This window comes from Jaculus jaculus, chromosome 15 (assembly GCF_020740685.1).
Source record: "Jaculus jaculus isolate mJacJac1 chromosome 15, mJacJac1.mat.Y.cur, whole genome shotgun sequence".
Classification (NCBI taxonomy): Eukaryota; Metazoa; Chordata; class Mammalia; order Rodentia; family Dipodidae; genus Jaculus; species Jaculus jaculus.
This window is the reverse complement of record NC_059116.1, coordinates 68,350,774-68,368,275: the sequence shown is the minus strand read 5'-3', so window position 1 is coordinate 68,368,275 and position 17,502 is coordinate 68,350,774. Positions and strand designations below refer to the sequence as shown.

General features: G+C 41.2%; 1 protein-coding gene across 2 annotated transcripts in view; it reads right to left on the bottom strand.

Annotated features, from left to right (window-relative positions):
* The window catches only part of Upf2 (UPF2 regulator of nonsense mediated mRNA decay), a 138,525-nt gene that overhangs the window by 101,463 nt on the left and 19,560 nt on the right, over nucleotides 1-17,502 (bottom strand). For both annotated transcript variants that reach the window (XM_004662373.3, XM_045134965.1), the window contains exons 4-5: nucleotides 13,872-14,032; nucleotides 8,550-8,747 (exon numbers count right to left, since the gene is read on the bottom strand). In XM_004662373.3, coding sequence (XP_004662430.1) covers nucleotides 8,550-8,747; nucleotides 13,872-14,032 — 359 coding nt within the window. The remainder of the gene's footprint in view (nucleotides 1-8,549; nucleotides 8,748-13,871; nucleotides 14,033-17,502) is intronic.

Here is a 17,502-nt window from a genome sequence, read left to right as displayed (position 1 = left end):
GAGGAGGAGAATAGAAGAGAGGCAAGGTGGAGAGAAGAAGGGTTCAGTGGGGTTTGGGAGAAGGAGAATAGAAGAGAGACAAGGTGGAGAGAAGAAGGGTTCAGTGGGGTTTGGGAGAAGGAGAATAGAAGAGAGGCAAGGTGGAGAGAAGAAGGGTTCAGTGGGGTTTGGGAGGAGGAGAATAGAAGAGAGGCAAGGTGGAGAGAAGAAGGGCTCAGTGGGGTTTGGGAGGAGGAGAATAGAAGAGAGGCAAGGTGGAGAGAAGAAGGGCTCAGTGGGGGTTTGGGAGGAGGAGAATAGAAGAGAGGCAAGGTGGAGAGAAGAAGGGTTCAGTGGGGTTTGGGAGAAGGAGAATAGAAGAGAGGCAAGGTGGAGAGAAGAAGGGTTCAGTGGGGTTTGGGAGAAGGAGAATAGAAGAGAGGCAAGGTGGAGAGAAGAAGGGTTCAGTGGGGGTTTGGGAGAAGGAGAATAGAAGAGAGGCAAGGTGGAGAGAAGAAGGGCTCAGTGGGGTTTGGGAGAAGGAGAATAGAAGAGAGGCAAGGTGGAGAGAAGAAGGGCTCAGTGGGGTTTGGGAGAAGGAGAATAGAAGAGAGGCAAGGTGGAGAGAAGAAGGGTTCAGTGGGGTTTGGGAGAAGGAGAATAGAAGAGAGGCAAGGTGGAGAGAAGAAGGGGTTCAGTGGGGTTTGGGAGAAGGAGAATAGAAGAGAGGCAAGGTGGAGAGAAGAAGGGTTCAGTGGGGGTTTGGGAGGAGGAGAATAGAAGAGAGGCAAGGTGGAGAGAAGAAGGGTTCAGTGGGGGTTTGGGAGGAGGAGAATAGAAGAGAGACAAGGTGGAGAGAAGAAGGGTTCAGTGGGGTTTGGGAGAAGGAGAATAGAAGAGAGGCAAGGTGGAGAGAAGAAGGGTTCAGTGGGGTTTGGGAGGAGGAGAATAGAAGAGAGGCAAGGTGGAAAGAAGAAGGGTTCAGTGGGGGTTTGGGAGGAGGAGAATAGAAGAGAGGCAAGGTGGAGAGAAGAAGGGCTCAGTGGGGTTTGGGAGGAGGAGAATAGAAGAGAGGCAAGGTGGAGAGAAGAAGGGCTCAGTGGGGGGTTTGGGAGGAGGAGAAGGGAGGTAGTGGGAGGGGGAATGGCAGTGGTAGGGGGGAATTATGATCATGGTATATTTCAATTTATGGAGGTTGCCAATAAAAAGTTTTAAAATGCATGCTTAAGCCATCTACTAGATTTGTTTAATCCATTTTTTTATTTGAGAGAGTTAGAGAAAGAGGGGGAGAGAGAGAGATACTGAGAGAAACAATGGATACAACAGGGCCTCCAGCCATTGCAAACGAATTCCGGAAGCTTGCACCACTTTGCGCCTAAGGTTCCCTTGGGTACTGGGGAATCCAACCTCGAACTGGGGTTCTTAGCCTTCACAGACAAGTGCTGAACAACTAAGCCATGTCTCCAGCCCTTAATCTATTTTTGTATATGTTGCAGTCAGGTTCACATTGCTTGTAGACACCACCTGACCAATAGCAGCTTTTGGGAGAAAAGGGTTTGTTTTGGCTTAAAGACTCAAAGGGAAGACCCATGATGGCAGGGGAAAACGATGGCATGAACAGAGGGTGGACATCCCCCGATGCCCAGCATAAGGTGAAACAGAGCAACAGGAGAGTGTGCCAAAAACTGAAGGGGAAACTGGCTATAACACCCATAAGCCCACCCCCAACAATACACTCCCTCCAGGAGGCGTTCATTCCCAAATCTCCATCAACTGGGACAAAGCATTCAGAACACCTAAGTATATGGGGACACCCAAATCAAACCATTCACGTTCGGTCCCTGGCACCCATACACATTAATAACCATACATGATATAAAATACAATGCATTCATCTAACTTTAAAAGTCCCCATTATTTTTATCAATCCCAATGATGTTCAAACATGTCCATAATCCAAGGTCTTTTAACTGAGCCATAATAAACAAAAATCCCCCCAAAAAACACAATGGCACAGAACACTCACACTGCAAAAGATGGCATTGGGCATAGCAAAGCAATATTCAACCAATACAAGTTTTAAACAGGGTACGGTAATTTGACTCAGGTGTCTCTCCTAAACTTAGGTGTTCCGAATGCTAGGTTCCCAGCTGATAGAGATTTTGGAATGAACACCTCCTGGAGGCAGTGTATTGTTGGGGGCGGTCTTATGGGTGTTACAGCCAGTGCCCCCTTACCAGTGTCCAACACACTCTCCTGTTCTTGTTGTCCACTTGATGTTGGGACAGGAAGTGATATCTACGCTCTGCTCATGTCATCATTTTCCCTGTTATCGTGGAGCATCCACTCAAGTCTGTAAGCCAAAATAAACCCTTTTTTCCCAAAAGCTGCTCTTGGTCAAGTGATTTCTGCCAGGAGTGCAAATCTGACTGCAACAGTAATGTTAGTACCAAGGAGTGATGTCATTTGCTTCTAGACACCTGACTGCGTGGCTTTGGCTGTTTGGAGCTGATTTTCAAGAAGAATGTGGAAGGATTTGGAACCTTGGTCTAAGAGATACCTTGCAGTGCTGTAGGTACAGCTTGATGGACTATTCTGGTCAGAGCTGAAAGACCTGAATGCAGTAAGAACTAAGACTGTGAGGTTTGGCTTGTAAGGGTGAGAAAGAGCTTTGCTTGGACTGAGCTAGCAGTTTGTGTGAGAAGCTTGCTATTATGCCCATGTCATGAGAAGTTGTGCAAGGTTGCACTGCATAGAAATTAAATGGTGTAAGCAGAGGGATACGGCACAGAAATGAAATCTTTGGGCTGAAACTTCTGCCCATTCAGCTGCTATTATATGAGAGATAACAGCTATTGAGATGGGGCCAGCTGACCTGCACTGGGGCAACAGGAACAATGTAAACTCTTTTGAAGGGGCCTGAGTGCTCAAGGAGTATCCTGTTCTTCAAAGTCTGCTTTATTCCCCCCTGATTAACAAACTGGCACCCTACCTGGTCTTGTGGAATATAAGAAATGCAGGAAAGAGAAGATCATTAAGTATGCAACAGTCTCATGTCTTGGAAACAGCCATGGGCAGTGTACAGCATGTTTGCTGTATGCCTGCATGGAGACACCCAATGGACCTGTGAAGATGAACCGGGTTGCCGTGGAGACCCAGTGGAGATGCCAGGACCACAAGACGGCTACTGAGGACAGCTGGCCCAGGACTATGAGTAAATGAGTAAAAACCCTAAATGGAGGGATGGAATTGGAACTCCAGAGACTTGTTGCTGGTTAGAACTTTCAGACTGGAGACTTGTCACTGGCTAGAGTTGTTGGACTTGGAGCTACAGAATTTGATGTTTACCCTGTTTAAATCTTGTATTGGTTGAATATTTCTTTGCTATGCTTGATGCAACTTTTACAGTGTAAGTGTTTTTTCTGTGCCACTACGGGATCTTGAGGGGATCTTTTTTTTGGTTTTTCGAGATAGTCTCACTCTAGCCCAGGCTAACCTGGAATTCACTATGTAGTCTCAGGGTGGCCTCCAACTCACAGCAATCCTCCTACCTCTGCCTCCCGAGTGCTGGGATTAAAGGTATGTGCACCACACCCAGCCTAAGCCTTTTTAAGTTGGACTGAATACATTGTGTTTTATATCATGTATGGATATCAGTTTATGGGAGCCAGTAGTGATGTGGTAGTTTGATTCAGGTGCCCCTATAAACTTAGGTATTCTGGATACTGGGTTCCCAGCTGATGGAGATTTGAGAATGAATGCCTCTTGGAGGCAGTGTATTGTTGGGGACGGGCTTGTGAGTATTATAGCTAGTGTCCCCTTGCCAGTATTTGGCACACTTTCCTGTTCTTGTCATTCACCTGATGTTGGCCAGGAAGTGATGTCCACCCTCTGCTCATGCCATCGTTTACCCTGCCATCGTGGAGCATCCCCTTGAGTCTATAAGCCAAAATAAACCCTTTTTTATTCCCCCAAAGCTGCTCTTAGGTGATTTTGATATGACTGCAACACAGGGCAAACATCAAACTATAGCTCCAAGTCCAACAACTCTCGTCAGTGTCAAATCTCCAAGTTCAATAACTCTAACCAGCAACAAGTCTCTGTAGTTCCAATTCCACCCTTCCAGATAGGCTACTCACAGTCCTGGAAAACTTTATCCGGGTCCAGCAGCTGTCCTAAGCAGCCGTCTTGTGGTCCCGGCATCTCCACTGCAACCCATGGTTCATCCTCACGGGTCCATGGGGTCTCCACGCAGGCATCCAGCAAGCCTGCTGTACACTGCCCATGGCCATTTCCAAAACATAAGACCATGTTGCAAACTCAGTGACCCTCTCTTTCCTGCATTTCTTACACTCTGTAATACCAGGTAGGGTGCCAATTTGTTAATCCAGGGGGGAATAAAACAGACTTTGAAGAACAGTCCTTGAACACTCAGGCCCCTTCAAAAGAATCTACATTCTTCCTATTGCCCAGTACAGGTCAACTGCCCAATCTCAATAGCTGTTATCTCTCATATAATTGCAGTTGAACAGGCAGAAATTTCAGCCCAAAGATTTCATTTCTGTGCCATATCCCTGTACTTAACAGCAGTCCATTTCTACACAATGCAACCCTGCACAAGGTCTCAGGAAATAGGCATAACAGGAAGCCTCTCACACAAACTACTTCTAGCCTAGTCCAAGCAAAGCTCTTTCTCACCCTTATAAGCCAAACCTCACAGTCCTTAGTTCTTACTGCATCCAGGTCTTTCACTCTGACTAGAACAGTCCATCAAGCTGTACTTACAGCACTGCAAAGTGTCTCTTAGGCCACGATTTCAAATCCTTCCTCATTCTTCTTGAAAATCAGCTCCAAACAGCCAAAGCCACACAGTCGGGTGTCTAGCAGAAAATGATGCCACTTCTCGGGACCAACTGTACTGTTGCAGTCAGGCTCACACTGCTGGCAGAAATCACCTGACCAAGAGCAGCTTTTGAGAAAAAAAGGATTTATTTTGGCTTACAGACTCGAGGAGACACTCCACGATGGCAGGGGAAAATGATGGCATGAGCAGAGGGTGGATATCACCCCCTGCCCAAAATAAGGTGGACAACAGCAACAAGAAAGTGTGCTAAACACTGGCAAGGGGGGCACTGGCTATAATACCCATAAGCCTGCCCCCAACAATAAGCTGCCTACAGAAGGCATTAAATCACAAATCTCCATCAGCTGAGGACCTAGTATTCAGAACACCTAAGTTTATAGGGGACACCTGAATCAAACCACCATAGTATGCATGCATGTTACATGCATGTGTGTACATGCATGTGGAAGCCAGAAGATAAACTACGTGTTTTCCTTAGGTATGCTATCCACCTTGTTTTAAGACAGAGTCTCTTATTGGCCTGGTGTCATCAATTAGGATTGACTAGCTAGCTAATGAGCTCCAGGATCCTCCTGTCAATGCTTCCCACACCACACCCAGTACTTTGTGTGAGGCACTGAGGATCAATCTCAAGTCCCCATGCTTGCAAAGCAAATGTTTTAGCACCTTAGCTATCTTCTCAGCCCCCAATTTCCTTTATCTTCCTTTACAGTGAAATGGAAGAAATGTCTTGCATTTTGAAACTCAATGCTCTATAACATGATTGTAAGCATGAAAGCTCTGACTAGAGCATAGCCTCTAGATTGAGATGGACTATGTTCTTATTCATCTTTACATTCAAATATAATTTACTGAATCCCTATAGTCCAAATAGGTATTTTTCTAAACATCACAGCTACAAGTGATAGCTACAGCAGACAAATGATCACTGCCCTTATGAATCACATAGTCAATCATCAATGTTTCCTTATATTGGTTTTAAAAAAGCATTTAACAGGGGCTGAAGAGATGGCTCAGCAGTTGGAGGTACTTGTTTGCGAAGCTTGACAACCCAGTTTGAATTCCCAGTACCTGTGTAAAGCTAGATACATACACTGGAAGTCCTGGTGTGGTTCAAATATATATACATGTATTTTGTCTTTCAAGGTAGGTAGGGTCTCACTCTGATCCAGCCTTTCCTGGAATTAACTATGTAGTCTCGGGGGGGCCTCGAATTCACACTGATCCTCCTACCTCTGCCTCCCACGTGCTGGAATTAAAGGCGTGTGCCACCACGCCCAGATTTTTAAAAAATAATTTTAAAGAAAAACTGCTCTTAAGAAATTGATATTGGCTGGGCATGGTGGCACACGCCTTTAATCTCAGCACGTGGGAGGCAGAGGTAGGAAGATAGCTGTGAGTTCAAGACCACCCTGAGAATACAGACTGAATTCCAGGTCAGCCTAGACTAGAGTGAAACCCTACGTTGAAAAACCAAAAAACAAAGAAAAGAAAAAATAAATTAATATTGGGGTGGAGATATGGTGTAGGACACTTGCCTGTGAAGCCTAAGGACCCAGGTCAATTCTCCAGGTTCCACGTAAGCCAGATGCACAAGGTGGCGCATGTGTCTGGAGTTCATTTGTAGTGACTTAATGGCTGGAGGCCCTGTCATGCCCATTTCTTTCTCCCCCTCTCCCTTTCTCTAATAAATAAATTATTCACAAGCAAAATAAGAAATTGATATTTTCAGTTGGGCATGGTGAAGCATGCCTTTAATCTCAGAACTTGGGAGGCTAAGGCAGGAGGATCATCATGCATTTGAGGCTAGCCTGTGCTACAGTGAGACCCTGCTTCAAAAGAGCTGAAAACGAGTGTTGGAGAGATGACACTTGTTATAACACTTGCCTGTGAAGCCTAACTTCCCAAGTTCAATTCCCCAGTACCCACATAAAGCAGATGCAGAAAGTGGCACATGTATCTGGAGTTCATTTACAGAGGCTGGAGGACCTGGCATGTCCAATCTCCCCCCTCCTCATTTCTCTGCTTGCCTATAAATCAATAAACTATTTAAATTTTTTAAAGAGAAGTAAAAAGATTTATACACACACACATTTTCTTTTTCGAGGCAGGGTCTCACACTAACTCAAGCTGACCTAGAATTCACTATGGAGTCTCAGGGTAGCCTCAAACTCATGGTAACCCACCTACCTCTGCCTTCCAAGTGCTGGAATTAAAAAGACATATGCCATCACACCAGCTAAGGTTTATATTTTTTTAAATTTTTTTATTTTTATTTAGCTATTTATTTAAAAGCGACAGACACAGGGAGAACGAGGCAGAGAGAGAGAGAGAGAGAGAGAGAGAGAGAGAGAGGGGGGGGGGGGGGGGAGGGAGGGAGGGAGGGAGGGAGAATGGGCATGCCAAGACCTCCAGCCACTGCAAATGAACTCCAGACACATGCGCACCCTTGTGCATCTGGCTAACATGGGTCCTGGGGAGGCGAGCCTTGAACCGGGATTCTTAGGCTTCACAGGCAAGCACTTAACTGCTAAGCCATCTCTCCAACCCTAGATTTATATTTTTTGAAAGCTTTTAAAAAAAAATTTATTTATTTATCAGATACAGAGAAAGAGGGAAAGAGGGAGAAAGAGACAAGACAGAGAGAATGGGTTTGCCAGGGCCTCTAGACACTGCAAACAAACTCCAGATGTATGCACTACCATGTGCATCTGGCTTACGTGGGACCTGGAGAATCAAACCTGGGGTCCTTAGGCTTTGCAGGCATGCGCCTTAACCTCTAAGCTATCTCTCTAGCCAAACAGATTTATATTTTAAGAGGAAAATAATGTTCATGGGGCTGAGGAGATGACTCAGTGAGTAAAAAGATGCTTGTTTGCAAAACCTGATGGCCACAAAAAGTGGTGCAAGCATCTGGTGCTCCAAAAGATCCATGTATATATGTATGTACACACATATATACGTACATCCAGGTTGGGTTTTTTTTCTTGTCTGTTTTCTGTTTTTGTTTTTTTTCTAAGTAGTCTCTTGCTCTAGCTCACGCTGATCTGGAATTCACCATGCAGTCTCAGGGTGGCCTCAAACTCATGGCAATCTTCCTAGCCCTGCCTCCTGAATGCTAAAATTAAGGCATGTACCATTGCACCCAGCAGGTTTTTACACAAAGAAAACCCTGAGAAACAAGGTCTAACTGGCATTTACAACCACCCCATCTATTAATGATTTCAAAGCTTTCAATTTCTCTCAACTACTCTTCACAAAAAGCTGGCTGGACCTAGACTGCAAAGATCACTAAGAATACTATAGAAAACTTGTGTTTCCCCAACAATCCAAATAGGGAAACATGTCTTCCAAGATCTCATGTGACTTTATTATAGATACTAAAAATAATACTGTCATCAATCCACAATGACTGGTAAAAGTATGTTAACCTTCTACTATGTTTTTCAGTTTCTTTTTGTCTGTCCTCTAATTTCTTAATTTCTACAACGAAAGAAGAAATGTCTTACATCACGATATTGAATGCTATGCCAGGTTTCTCCTACTAATGAGTTAATTATCACCCTTTAATGTTCCATTTCATATTATTCTGTCACTCATCTAATCCAAGGCTCATGGTACAACACTAGTAATTTTTAAAAACACATATCACTTTGAACCTGATTTCTATACCACTTAATATTAGTTTGTTTCTGCTAGAATTTACCTTTGGAATCATCTTTACTAGACTCTTTGCTTTGACAACTTTTTTCATTGTCTTTAAACAAGATGGCTGGAACAAATGCTTTCAAATCAATGAGGTTCTCATAAAAATTCCGAGCATCTTCATCTTCCCATATGCCACCTTCTAGGTCATAGTCTCCAGGTTTACCAGGTGTAAATATATCAATTCCAGGGCCATGCTCTACAATAAAATAAACCATAGGCTATTAACATCATTTCAGGTACAGCACTGGAAATATGACATTGTTATTTTTTTTATTTTTAGTATTACAGCTATTGAATCAGGATTACTTCAACAGACTGGAGTTTTTTTTTCAATTAACAATATGACAACTTTTAATATCAAGTCACAAAATAATGTTTTAATTAAGGCCATGAATTAGATAAGAACAGAACATATCCATATCCCTAAGCAATGAATTCAGAAGCATTTTTTCTTGTGACATAATTTTTGGTTCATAATAGGTCACTAGTTAACAACTAGTAAAGAAAGAATAAAATATATAAATCTTTCTTTTTTCTTTGTGGAGAGGTGTGTTGAGAACCAAACCCATGGCCTGAGGCATGCCAAACAAGTACTTCAACCCTGAGCTATGTCCTTGGACCACAGTGTAGCTCTATGAGAAAGTGGAAAAATATTCTCTCCCCTTTCATATAACTGTACATTAATTAACTCAGAACATTGAAAACAATTTCCTACTTCATTATCATGAGACCACCCATACACTTTATTCTGTACTTCTCTCAAAACTAAAATTATAAATGCAATAAAATAGACTAAATAATGGTATAAAAAAGAATCAAATTACTGTAACAAAAGTTATAAAGAAGCATACAAACAAAAGCAAAGGGCAAACTAGCAGACCATAATGACAATACAAACCCAAATAGTTATTATCTATTCAGGATACACAGTATAATAAATCATGTATGACTTTGTTCTCTAGTTCCATAGAGCTCCTAAAACCTTTGGAATTTCCTGATAAGTATTTTGTAACTCATAGGTGAATTTGCCTGAAATTATACTAGTAAGATAAATTAAAATGGGACAGCTTTAAGGATAAGGCCAGTCACCAGAAAAAAACAAATGACCTAGTATGTAAGGGTAGGAACTAGCTCTGTAACAAATCTGGAATAGGAGAACTGCAACAATGAGCCTAGCCTACATATAATGAAACTGTGTGTTTACAAACAGGTAAAATGAAGCCCTCTGAAACAAGACTGGTGAGTTGGTGACACCCCCATGTACAGGAAGTTTCCCACCTCTTGTGTAGACTCCATTTGGTTGTTTACCTGTATCCTATATGTAAATCTAAGATGCTTTTCTGAGCTCTGTGAGCTTTGTTATTAACTTATCAAATGTGTTGAAACCCCTGCCTTATATGGCCTATCATTCAGAAGCACAGGAAGCCACACTTGCAGCTGCACCATAACTGGGCAGTAGTTTTGTATGGATGGGACTATGCCTCCTTCTGCATTCCCTCCAATCCCAACCACGGCCACAGTCTGGGCTCTTATGTCCCAAAGGAAAAGAATTCACACAGAGTACAGGTATAGCAAGCATGCAGTCAGGATTTATTTTTAGCAGGCAAAAAAGTGAAAGCACAAAGTGCACCCACCAAAGTGGAGAGTGGACCCAGGCAAGCTGCAACAGCCCCCCCTCCCTCTGGTGTTTAGACTTATAAATCTTGGTCCATCAATTCTCCTCCCTTGGTCCACCCACATGGTGGTCTGGAGTGATCTCTTTCCTGGAATAGGCAGAGACTTTCTTAGAAGCCATTCTTACCCACAATTTAGTTTGTAACAATCATATGCAGAAATATGTACACATGGGTTAACTACACATAAACTTAAGAAGTCTATTAGTGAAAAGTGACAATGTTCCCTAGGGAAGGGTCTCAAGAACTGCCTTGTCTTCTTAGAGCCCTGTACTTCCTCTTATCTTGATTAGCTTGTCCACCTCACACCCCAGCTAAAGCCTTCAATTTGTCCCCCCAGGGTTCCCAACCTCACCAGTTTTTAACCATGACAGTTTTACAGAACCTCACCCTTAACTTGTGAAAGGTGATGCTACTTTTTGGTACTTCCAGAACTGAATTAAATTTAGGATACCCAATTAGTATCGGAGAACTGGTCAATGTAGGGAAAACCCCACATCGGGCATCAGCAGTGTTCTGTGTGGTACAGAAAAACACACTGGTTTCAGAAAGAGATCCCTATTCTAACTTAAGACAAAAATCAATAAAATCTCCAAGCAGGTTAAGAGACTATGAAAAGATTATTAACCTCAGTACTAATCAGGATAAAGCTAAATAAAATAAATATCACTTTGGCTCTTTAGCACTATGAAAAAATTTAAAACACAGATATAAAATGTTGGTAAGACAGAAGGAAAGTAAACAGTTTCATATTTTATAAGAATATAACTGATTAGAGGAATAGTTATCAATGTTTACCATATTTAAAATAAACACAGGGCTAGAGATATGGCTAAGCATTTAAGATGCTTGTGTGCAAAGCCTAACTACCTGGGTTAGATTCCCCAGTACCCACATAAAGCCAGATGCACAAAGTGGCACATGCATCTGGAAGTTGTTTGTAATGGCTAGAAGCCCTGATGCACCCATTCTCTCCCCCTACCCCTCTCCCTCCCTCTCTTCTTCCCTCCCTCTCTCCCAGTCCCTCCCTTTCTCTCTCCTTGCAAATAAATAAATATTTTTTAAAAATGAACTAAGGGCTGGAGAGATGGCTTAGTGGTTAAGTGCTTGCCTATGAAGCCTAAGAAACCCGGTTCAAGGCTCGATTCCCCAGGACCCATGTTAGCCAGATGCACAAGGGGGGCACACAAGTCTGGAGTTCATTTGCAATGGCTGGAGGCCCTGGCGCGTCCACTCTCTCCCTCCCTCCTTTCCTTTCTCCTCCCCTCCCCTCTCCTCTTCTCTCTCTCGCTCTCTCTGCCTCTTTCTCTCTCTGTTACTCTCAAATAAATAAATAAATATAAACAAAATTAAAAAAAAAAAACAACTAATAGGCCAGGTGTGGTAGCACACGCCTTTATCCCAGCACTCAGGAGTCAGAGGTTAGGAGGATCACCATGAGTTCAAGGCCAACCTAAGAGTACATAGTGAATTCATGATCAGCCTGGGCTAAAGTGAGACCATATGTTAAAAAAAAGGGTGGGGGGGCTGGAGAGATGGCTTAGCAGTTAAAGTGCTTGCTGGCAGAGCCAAAGGACCATGGTTGATTCTCCAGGACCTACATAAGCCAAATGCACAAAGTGGGGTAAAAATATTTTTAAAAAATTAATAAAATAAGCGCAGCTAGGAACATGCCTTTCCTCCCAACACTCAGGAGGCTAAGGCAGGAAAATTGCTATGAACTGAGGCTAGCCTGGAGCTAGGACCTCAAGGTCAGCCTGGGCTGCAGTAAGACCTTGCTTAGGGGGAAAAAAAAAATCGTAAATAGATAAAAATGCATAATCTTTGATCCTTCTAGATTTTTTCTGAAAATACCTAAAAATACTTTTCAATTCATTTAAAATTAAAGGAAAAATTAGTTTAAATATCAAAGTAAAAATTCTTTACGGAGAAAGCAATGAAAAAGCAAATGAATTAAATCAATTCAAAAGTAGGCTAATTATGAAAATATTTTGGCCCTAAGATATAGTAGCAAATATAGTAAGAGTGTTTTTAAAAAACAGTCAAAATCAATCAAAACACAAAATCTATAGTGAAACTTCTTTTAAAATATTAAAATTTGAGCCAGGCGTGATGGCACATGCCTTTAATCCCAGCACTCAGGAGGCAGAGGTAGGAGGATCACCATGAGTTTGAGGCCACCCTGAGCTACACAGTTAATTCCAGGTCAGCCTGGACCAGAGTGAGACCCTACCTTGAAAAAACAAAAAAATAAATAAAAATTTAAAATAAATGTATGTATTATATATAAATATATATAATAAACAAAAATTTAAAAATTTATATGTATGTATGTATGTATGTATGTGTATATATATTTATAAAAATTTTAAAAAGCATGGGCTAGAGAGATGGTTAAGGCACTTGCCTGTAAAGCCTAAGGACCACTGTTCTACTCTCCAGATCCACATTGGCCAGATGTACAAAGCAGAGGGAAGCGCAAGGTCGCATAAGCCCACTTGGTGGCACAAGTGTCTGGCATTCAATTTCAATGGCTGAGGCCCTGGCATGCCAATTCTCTCTCCCTCCCTCCCTCTCCCTCTCTCTCTTAAAAAAAAAATATGCTAGGCATGGTGGCATTGGTCTTTAATCTCAGCACTTGGGAGGCAGACATAGGAGGAATGTTTTGAGTTGGAGGACAGCATGGAACTATAGTGAGTTCCAAGTCAGCCTACACTAGAGTGAGACCCTACCTCAAAAAGTAAAATAAAATAAATAACAAAAAATTGTAATGCATCCCTTCATACTTCAAACATGTATTTTTATATTGTAGATACTCAAATACATATTGTATATTGTGAACAGCTGTTTTATTTTTATACATAATCATGTGCATAATACCTGGTAAATTTTCTATGTCAAAAATCAATGAGCTCCCTCTCTCCCTCTCCCTCCCTCCCTCCCTCCCTCTCTCTCTCTCTCTGCTTACAAATAAATAAACAAAAATAATTTTTAAAGGGCTAGAGAGATGGCTCAGCAGTTAAGGCACTTGCCTACAAAGCCTAAGGACCCAGGCTCAATTCCCCAGCACCCACATAAAGCCAGAAATATGGTGGCACTTGCATCCAGAGTTCATTTGCAGTGGCTAGAGCTCTGGTGTGCCCACCCCCTCTCTGTTTCTGTCTGTCTGTCTCTCTCTCTCTCTCTCTGTTCTCTCTCTGATTGCAAATAAATAAATAAGCAAATAAATAAAAAAAATTTAAGTTAATGACCTTAGTAGGATATCAATGCTTGTAAACATACACTGCAAAGTCCAAATAAGAAGTAAACAGTGAGACCTTGTCTGAAAAAGTCACAATAAATAAATAATACTTTAAGATAGTATTCAAAGTAAGTAAGTTAAAATAAGAATATAGAAATATTTGAATCCTAAGGTTGAATTTACTATCTGACAAAATAAATCTTTTGATAACCAAAGCACAATTTAAGAGTTCCCTCCCTGCTGGATCTAAAGATAACTAAAGAAGAAAACAAGAAGGAGCTTATATCATATGAGTGAATGGTTTTTCTCCAGGATATTCATTTCTATGCATTTCAAGTAGCCTAAGAAAGTCATTAATAAGTACTTATTTTTAAAAAAATGAAAATCATGATTAAGGGCATCTTACCTTCTGGAGTTGGTTTATCCTGAGGAAGATCCGGCATATTTTCATCCAAGAGATCTGCTAAGGACTGAGAATTTGCCAACAGTTTCTGATAAGACATTGCAAATTCTTCATACTGTTTATGTCTATCTTCACTTAACTCGCCTTTAGAATGTAGAATTCGTCTATGAACAAATGATGAAATAATCTGATAAGCTTATCAAAACATACAAAAATTATGTGTTGCTATATGGAAAATGCTCCATAAAATCTGATCTGATTACACAAATCGAGCACAACTTATTTGCTGACTTTTCACATTAATTTTATTTTATATTACTTGTAACAGGTTTATTTTTATTACCTCACTCTTTCAGGATATATCTGAAAAATGAGAATGTCTACAATCAAAATCACCTATGTGCCAATGGTGGCACACATTTTTAAACTGAGCACTCGGGAGGAAAAGGTAGAAGGATTACTGTAAGTTCAAGGCCAGCCTAAGAGTACATAGTGAATTCCAGGTCAGCCTGGACTACAAGTTAAGACCTTACCTCAAAATAATAACACCCTAAGCAATTAAATTCTCTCAAAGAATAAGAAACATGCATTCAGAAATACTGTAACATTTAACACTCTCCTAATGAAAGTTTATTTAGTATGTTATTACAATATATCCCTCTTCCGTAGTTATCCAAAAATATTTATTATAACTCACACATTAGTTTTCAAAAGTGAGACTATAAAAAGAATCAGTTATGTTTAAATCTCCACAAAGATTATATAAGGAGATGTTTGACAGTTTAGTACAAAATTATTAAAATTATTCAATACCTTGTTATACCATGCTCTAAGGCATACAGTTAATCCACAATATTTAACACACCTACACAATTAATTTGCAAGAACAGTTTTCAAACAGGTTAACAAACAGAATCAGGGGGGCTGGAGAGATGCCTCAGCAGCTAAGGCACTTCCTGCAAAGCCTAATGACTGGGGTTCAATTCCCTAGTACCCACATAAAGTCGGGCATACACCCAGTTTGTTTGCAATGACTGGAGGCCCTAGCATATCCATTCTCTGTCTCTCCTATCTCTCTCTACTTGCAAATAAATCAATTTAAAAAAATTTTAAACAACAAAACAGAATTAGAGCTGAAGAGATGGCTTAGGTGGTTAAGGCACTTACCTGCAAAAAAAAAAAAAAGACCCAAGTTCAACTCCCCAGTACCCACATAAACCAGATGCACAGGTGGCCCATGTGTCTCAAGTTCGTCTGTAGTGGTTGGAGGCACTGGTGTACCCATTCTCTATCTCTCTCAAGTAAAAATGATTTTGAAAAAAGATCACCTTTTGATCTTTTGATCAAAAAGGTAAAAAGTAAATCTCTCCTATACAGCTAATTCTCAATTTACAGTACAAGTATTGGTTATTTATCCATTTTAAAAATATTAACTGAGCAACCCAACTTACTCAAGTCAAGGCTTTCCTGAGGAACTTTACAAGTATCAATAAAAACACTCATGATTACAAATAAGAAATGACTAGAAAATATCAAAATGTATAAAATTAAAATTCCTACCATCTTATTATAAAACAAGTTGAGACTTACAAATGGGATGCCCTTTATTCTACATTAAACATTTATGTACTAGTGTAAGATTTGAAATTTCTAATGCAAAACGTAAATATTGGCTTTGTTTGTTGAGACAGGGTCTCAAGTAACACAAGGTGGCCTTGGATTCCTTATTCTCCTACCTCCCTCTCCCAAGTGCTGGGATTACAACCAAGCACCAGGCACACCTAGCTTTCATATAGATTTTCAAAAGCCAATTTGGTACACTCCTTTAATCACAGCCCTCAGAAGGCAGAGGTAGGAGGATTGCCATGAGTTTGAGGCGAGCCTGAGACTACATAGTGAATTCCAGGTCAGCCGGAGCTAGAGGGAGACTCTACTTCAAAAAACCATTTAAAAAAAAAGCCAACTATGGGCCATGCAGGATAGCCCACACCTTTAATCCCAGCACTGGGGAGGCAGAGGTAACAGGATCACTGTGAGTTCTAGGCCAGCCTGGGAGTACAGAGTTAAGTGCTAAGTCAGCATGGGCTAGAGTGAGACCCTGCCTCAAAAAGAAAAATAAGGGGGGGGGGGGAACTATACAGATGTCTTAGTGATTAAGGCGCTTGTCTGCAAAGCCAAAGGACCAAAGTTTGATTCCCCAGGACCCACATAAACCAGATGCACAAAGTGGCACATGCACCTGGAGTTTGTTTGCAGTGGCTGGAGGCCCTGGCATGCCAATTCTTTTTCCATCCCCCCCCCAACTCCACCATTTCTCTCTCTCTCAAATCGACAAAAGCCAATGATGAACTGCAAGTTATTGCTAAAAGTTACAACTTTATTGCTTGTCACTTAGGTTTTCTTGTAACTAGTAAAGAAAATGTGTTTTTATTTTGAGATGTCTTTTTTAAAGTTACAAAAATAGCAATGCTATGCCTACCCTGCTTATTAGAAACCATTTCTAAATATTCTTATCTTCCCCACCTATATAAATTTGTTTAAATGCTGTAACAATACAAGCAATATGGCTTTTTTTTATTTTAGGAGTATCAATTCCCACCATGCACATCAATGCATGGAGTCACAAAATCCAATCATCGCTCTCCTTTTCCCAAGTATGGCTTATTAGTGCCTCAAACAGGAAACCTGGAGCTGGAAGTGGGGCTCTAGTACAACACTTGCCTAGCACGAGGCACCTCCAGCAAAAAAGGAGGAACAGGGGAAGGGAGGCACGGAGGGAGGGAACAGACAGAGAAAGAGGAGTGAGAGAAGGAGGGAGGAAAGGAGGAAAAAAAATAATTTATAACTACGTGTGTTCAAAATAAATGGGAATTTTACACTCATTTCCTTTTATTTAAATCACTTAACAAACCGTGAAAGAAAGTATTTCTCTAAAAAAAAAAAAAACTAAAACTGGGCTAGAGAGATGGCTTAGTGGTTAAGGCACTTGCCTGTGAAGCCTAAGGACACAGGTTTGATTCCACATAAGGCAGATGCACAAGGTGGTGCATGCATCTGGAGTTCATACACAGTGGCTGGAAGCCCTGATGCACCCATTCTCTCTATCTACCTCTTCCTCTCTCTCTCTCAAATAAATAAATTAAAATTTTAACCCTAAAACTATTGGCATAGCAAAGATTTCCTTTTTTTTTTGGTTTTTCGAGGTAGGGTCTCTAGCTCAGGCTGACCTCAGGCTGACCTGGAATTCACTGTGTCATCTCAGGGTGGCCTTGAACTCACAGCAATCCTCCTACCTCTGCCTCCCAAGTGATGGGGTTAAAGATGTGTGCCACCATGCCCGGCAAGCTTTCCCCTTTTTAAGTATTTACTTCAAAGTAATACTATAAGGAAAAACAATGTTTCTTCAGCAAGTTTATGTATGAACTTTGAAAATTAAAACAAAACTCTGGGCCTTTAATCCCTGAGGTAGGAAGATCACTGAGAGTTCCAGGTCAACCTTGGCTAGAATAAGACCATACCTTGAAAAACAAAAATTACACAGTATTTGGGGAAAAAATACAAAACTAAAAATAGCACAGAATAAAAAAATCTGGAAATTCATTCCTCTAACAAGTTCTAACATTCTGGTCATCTG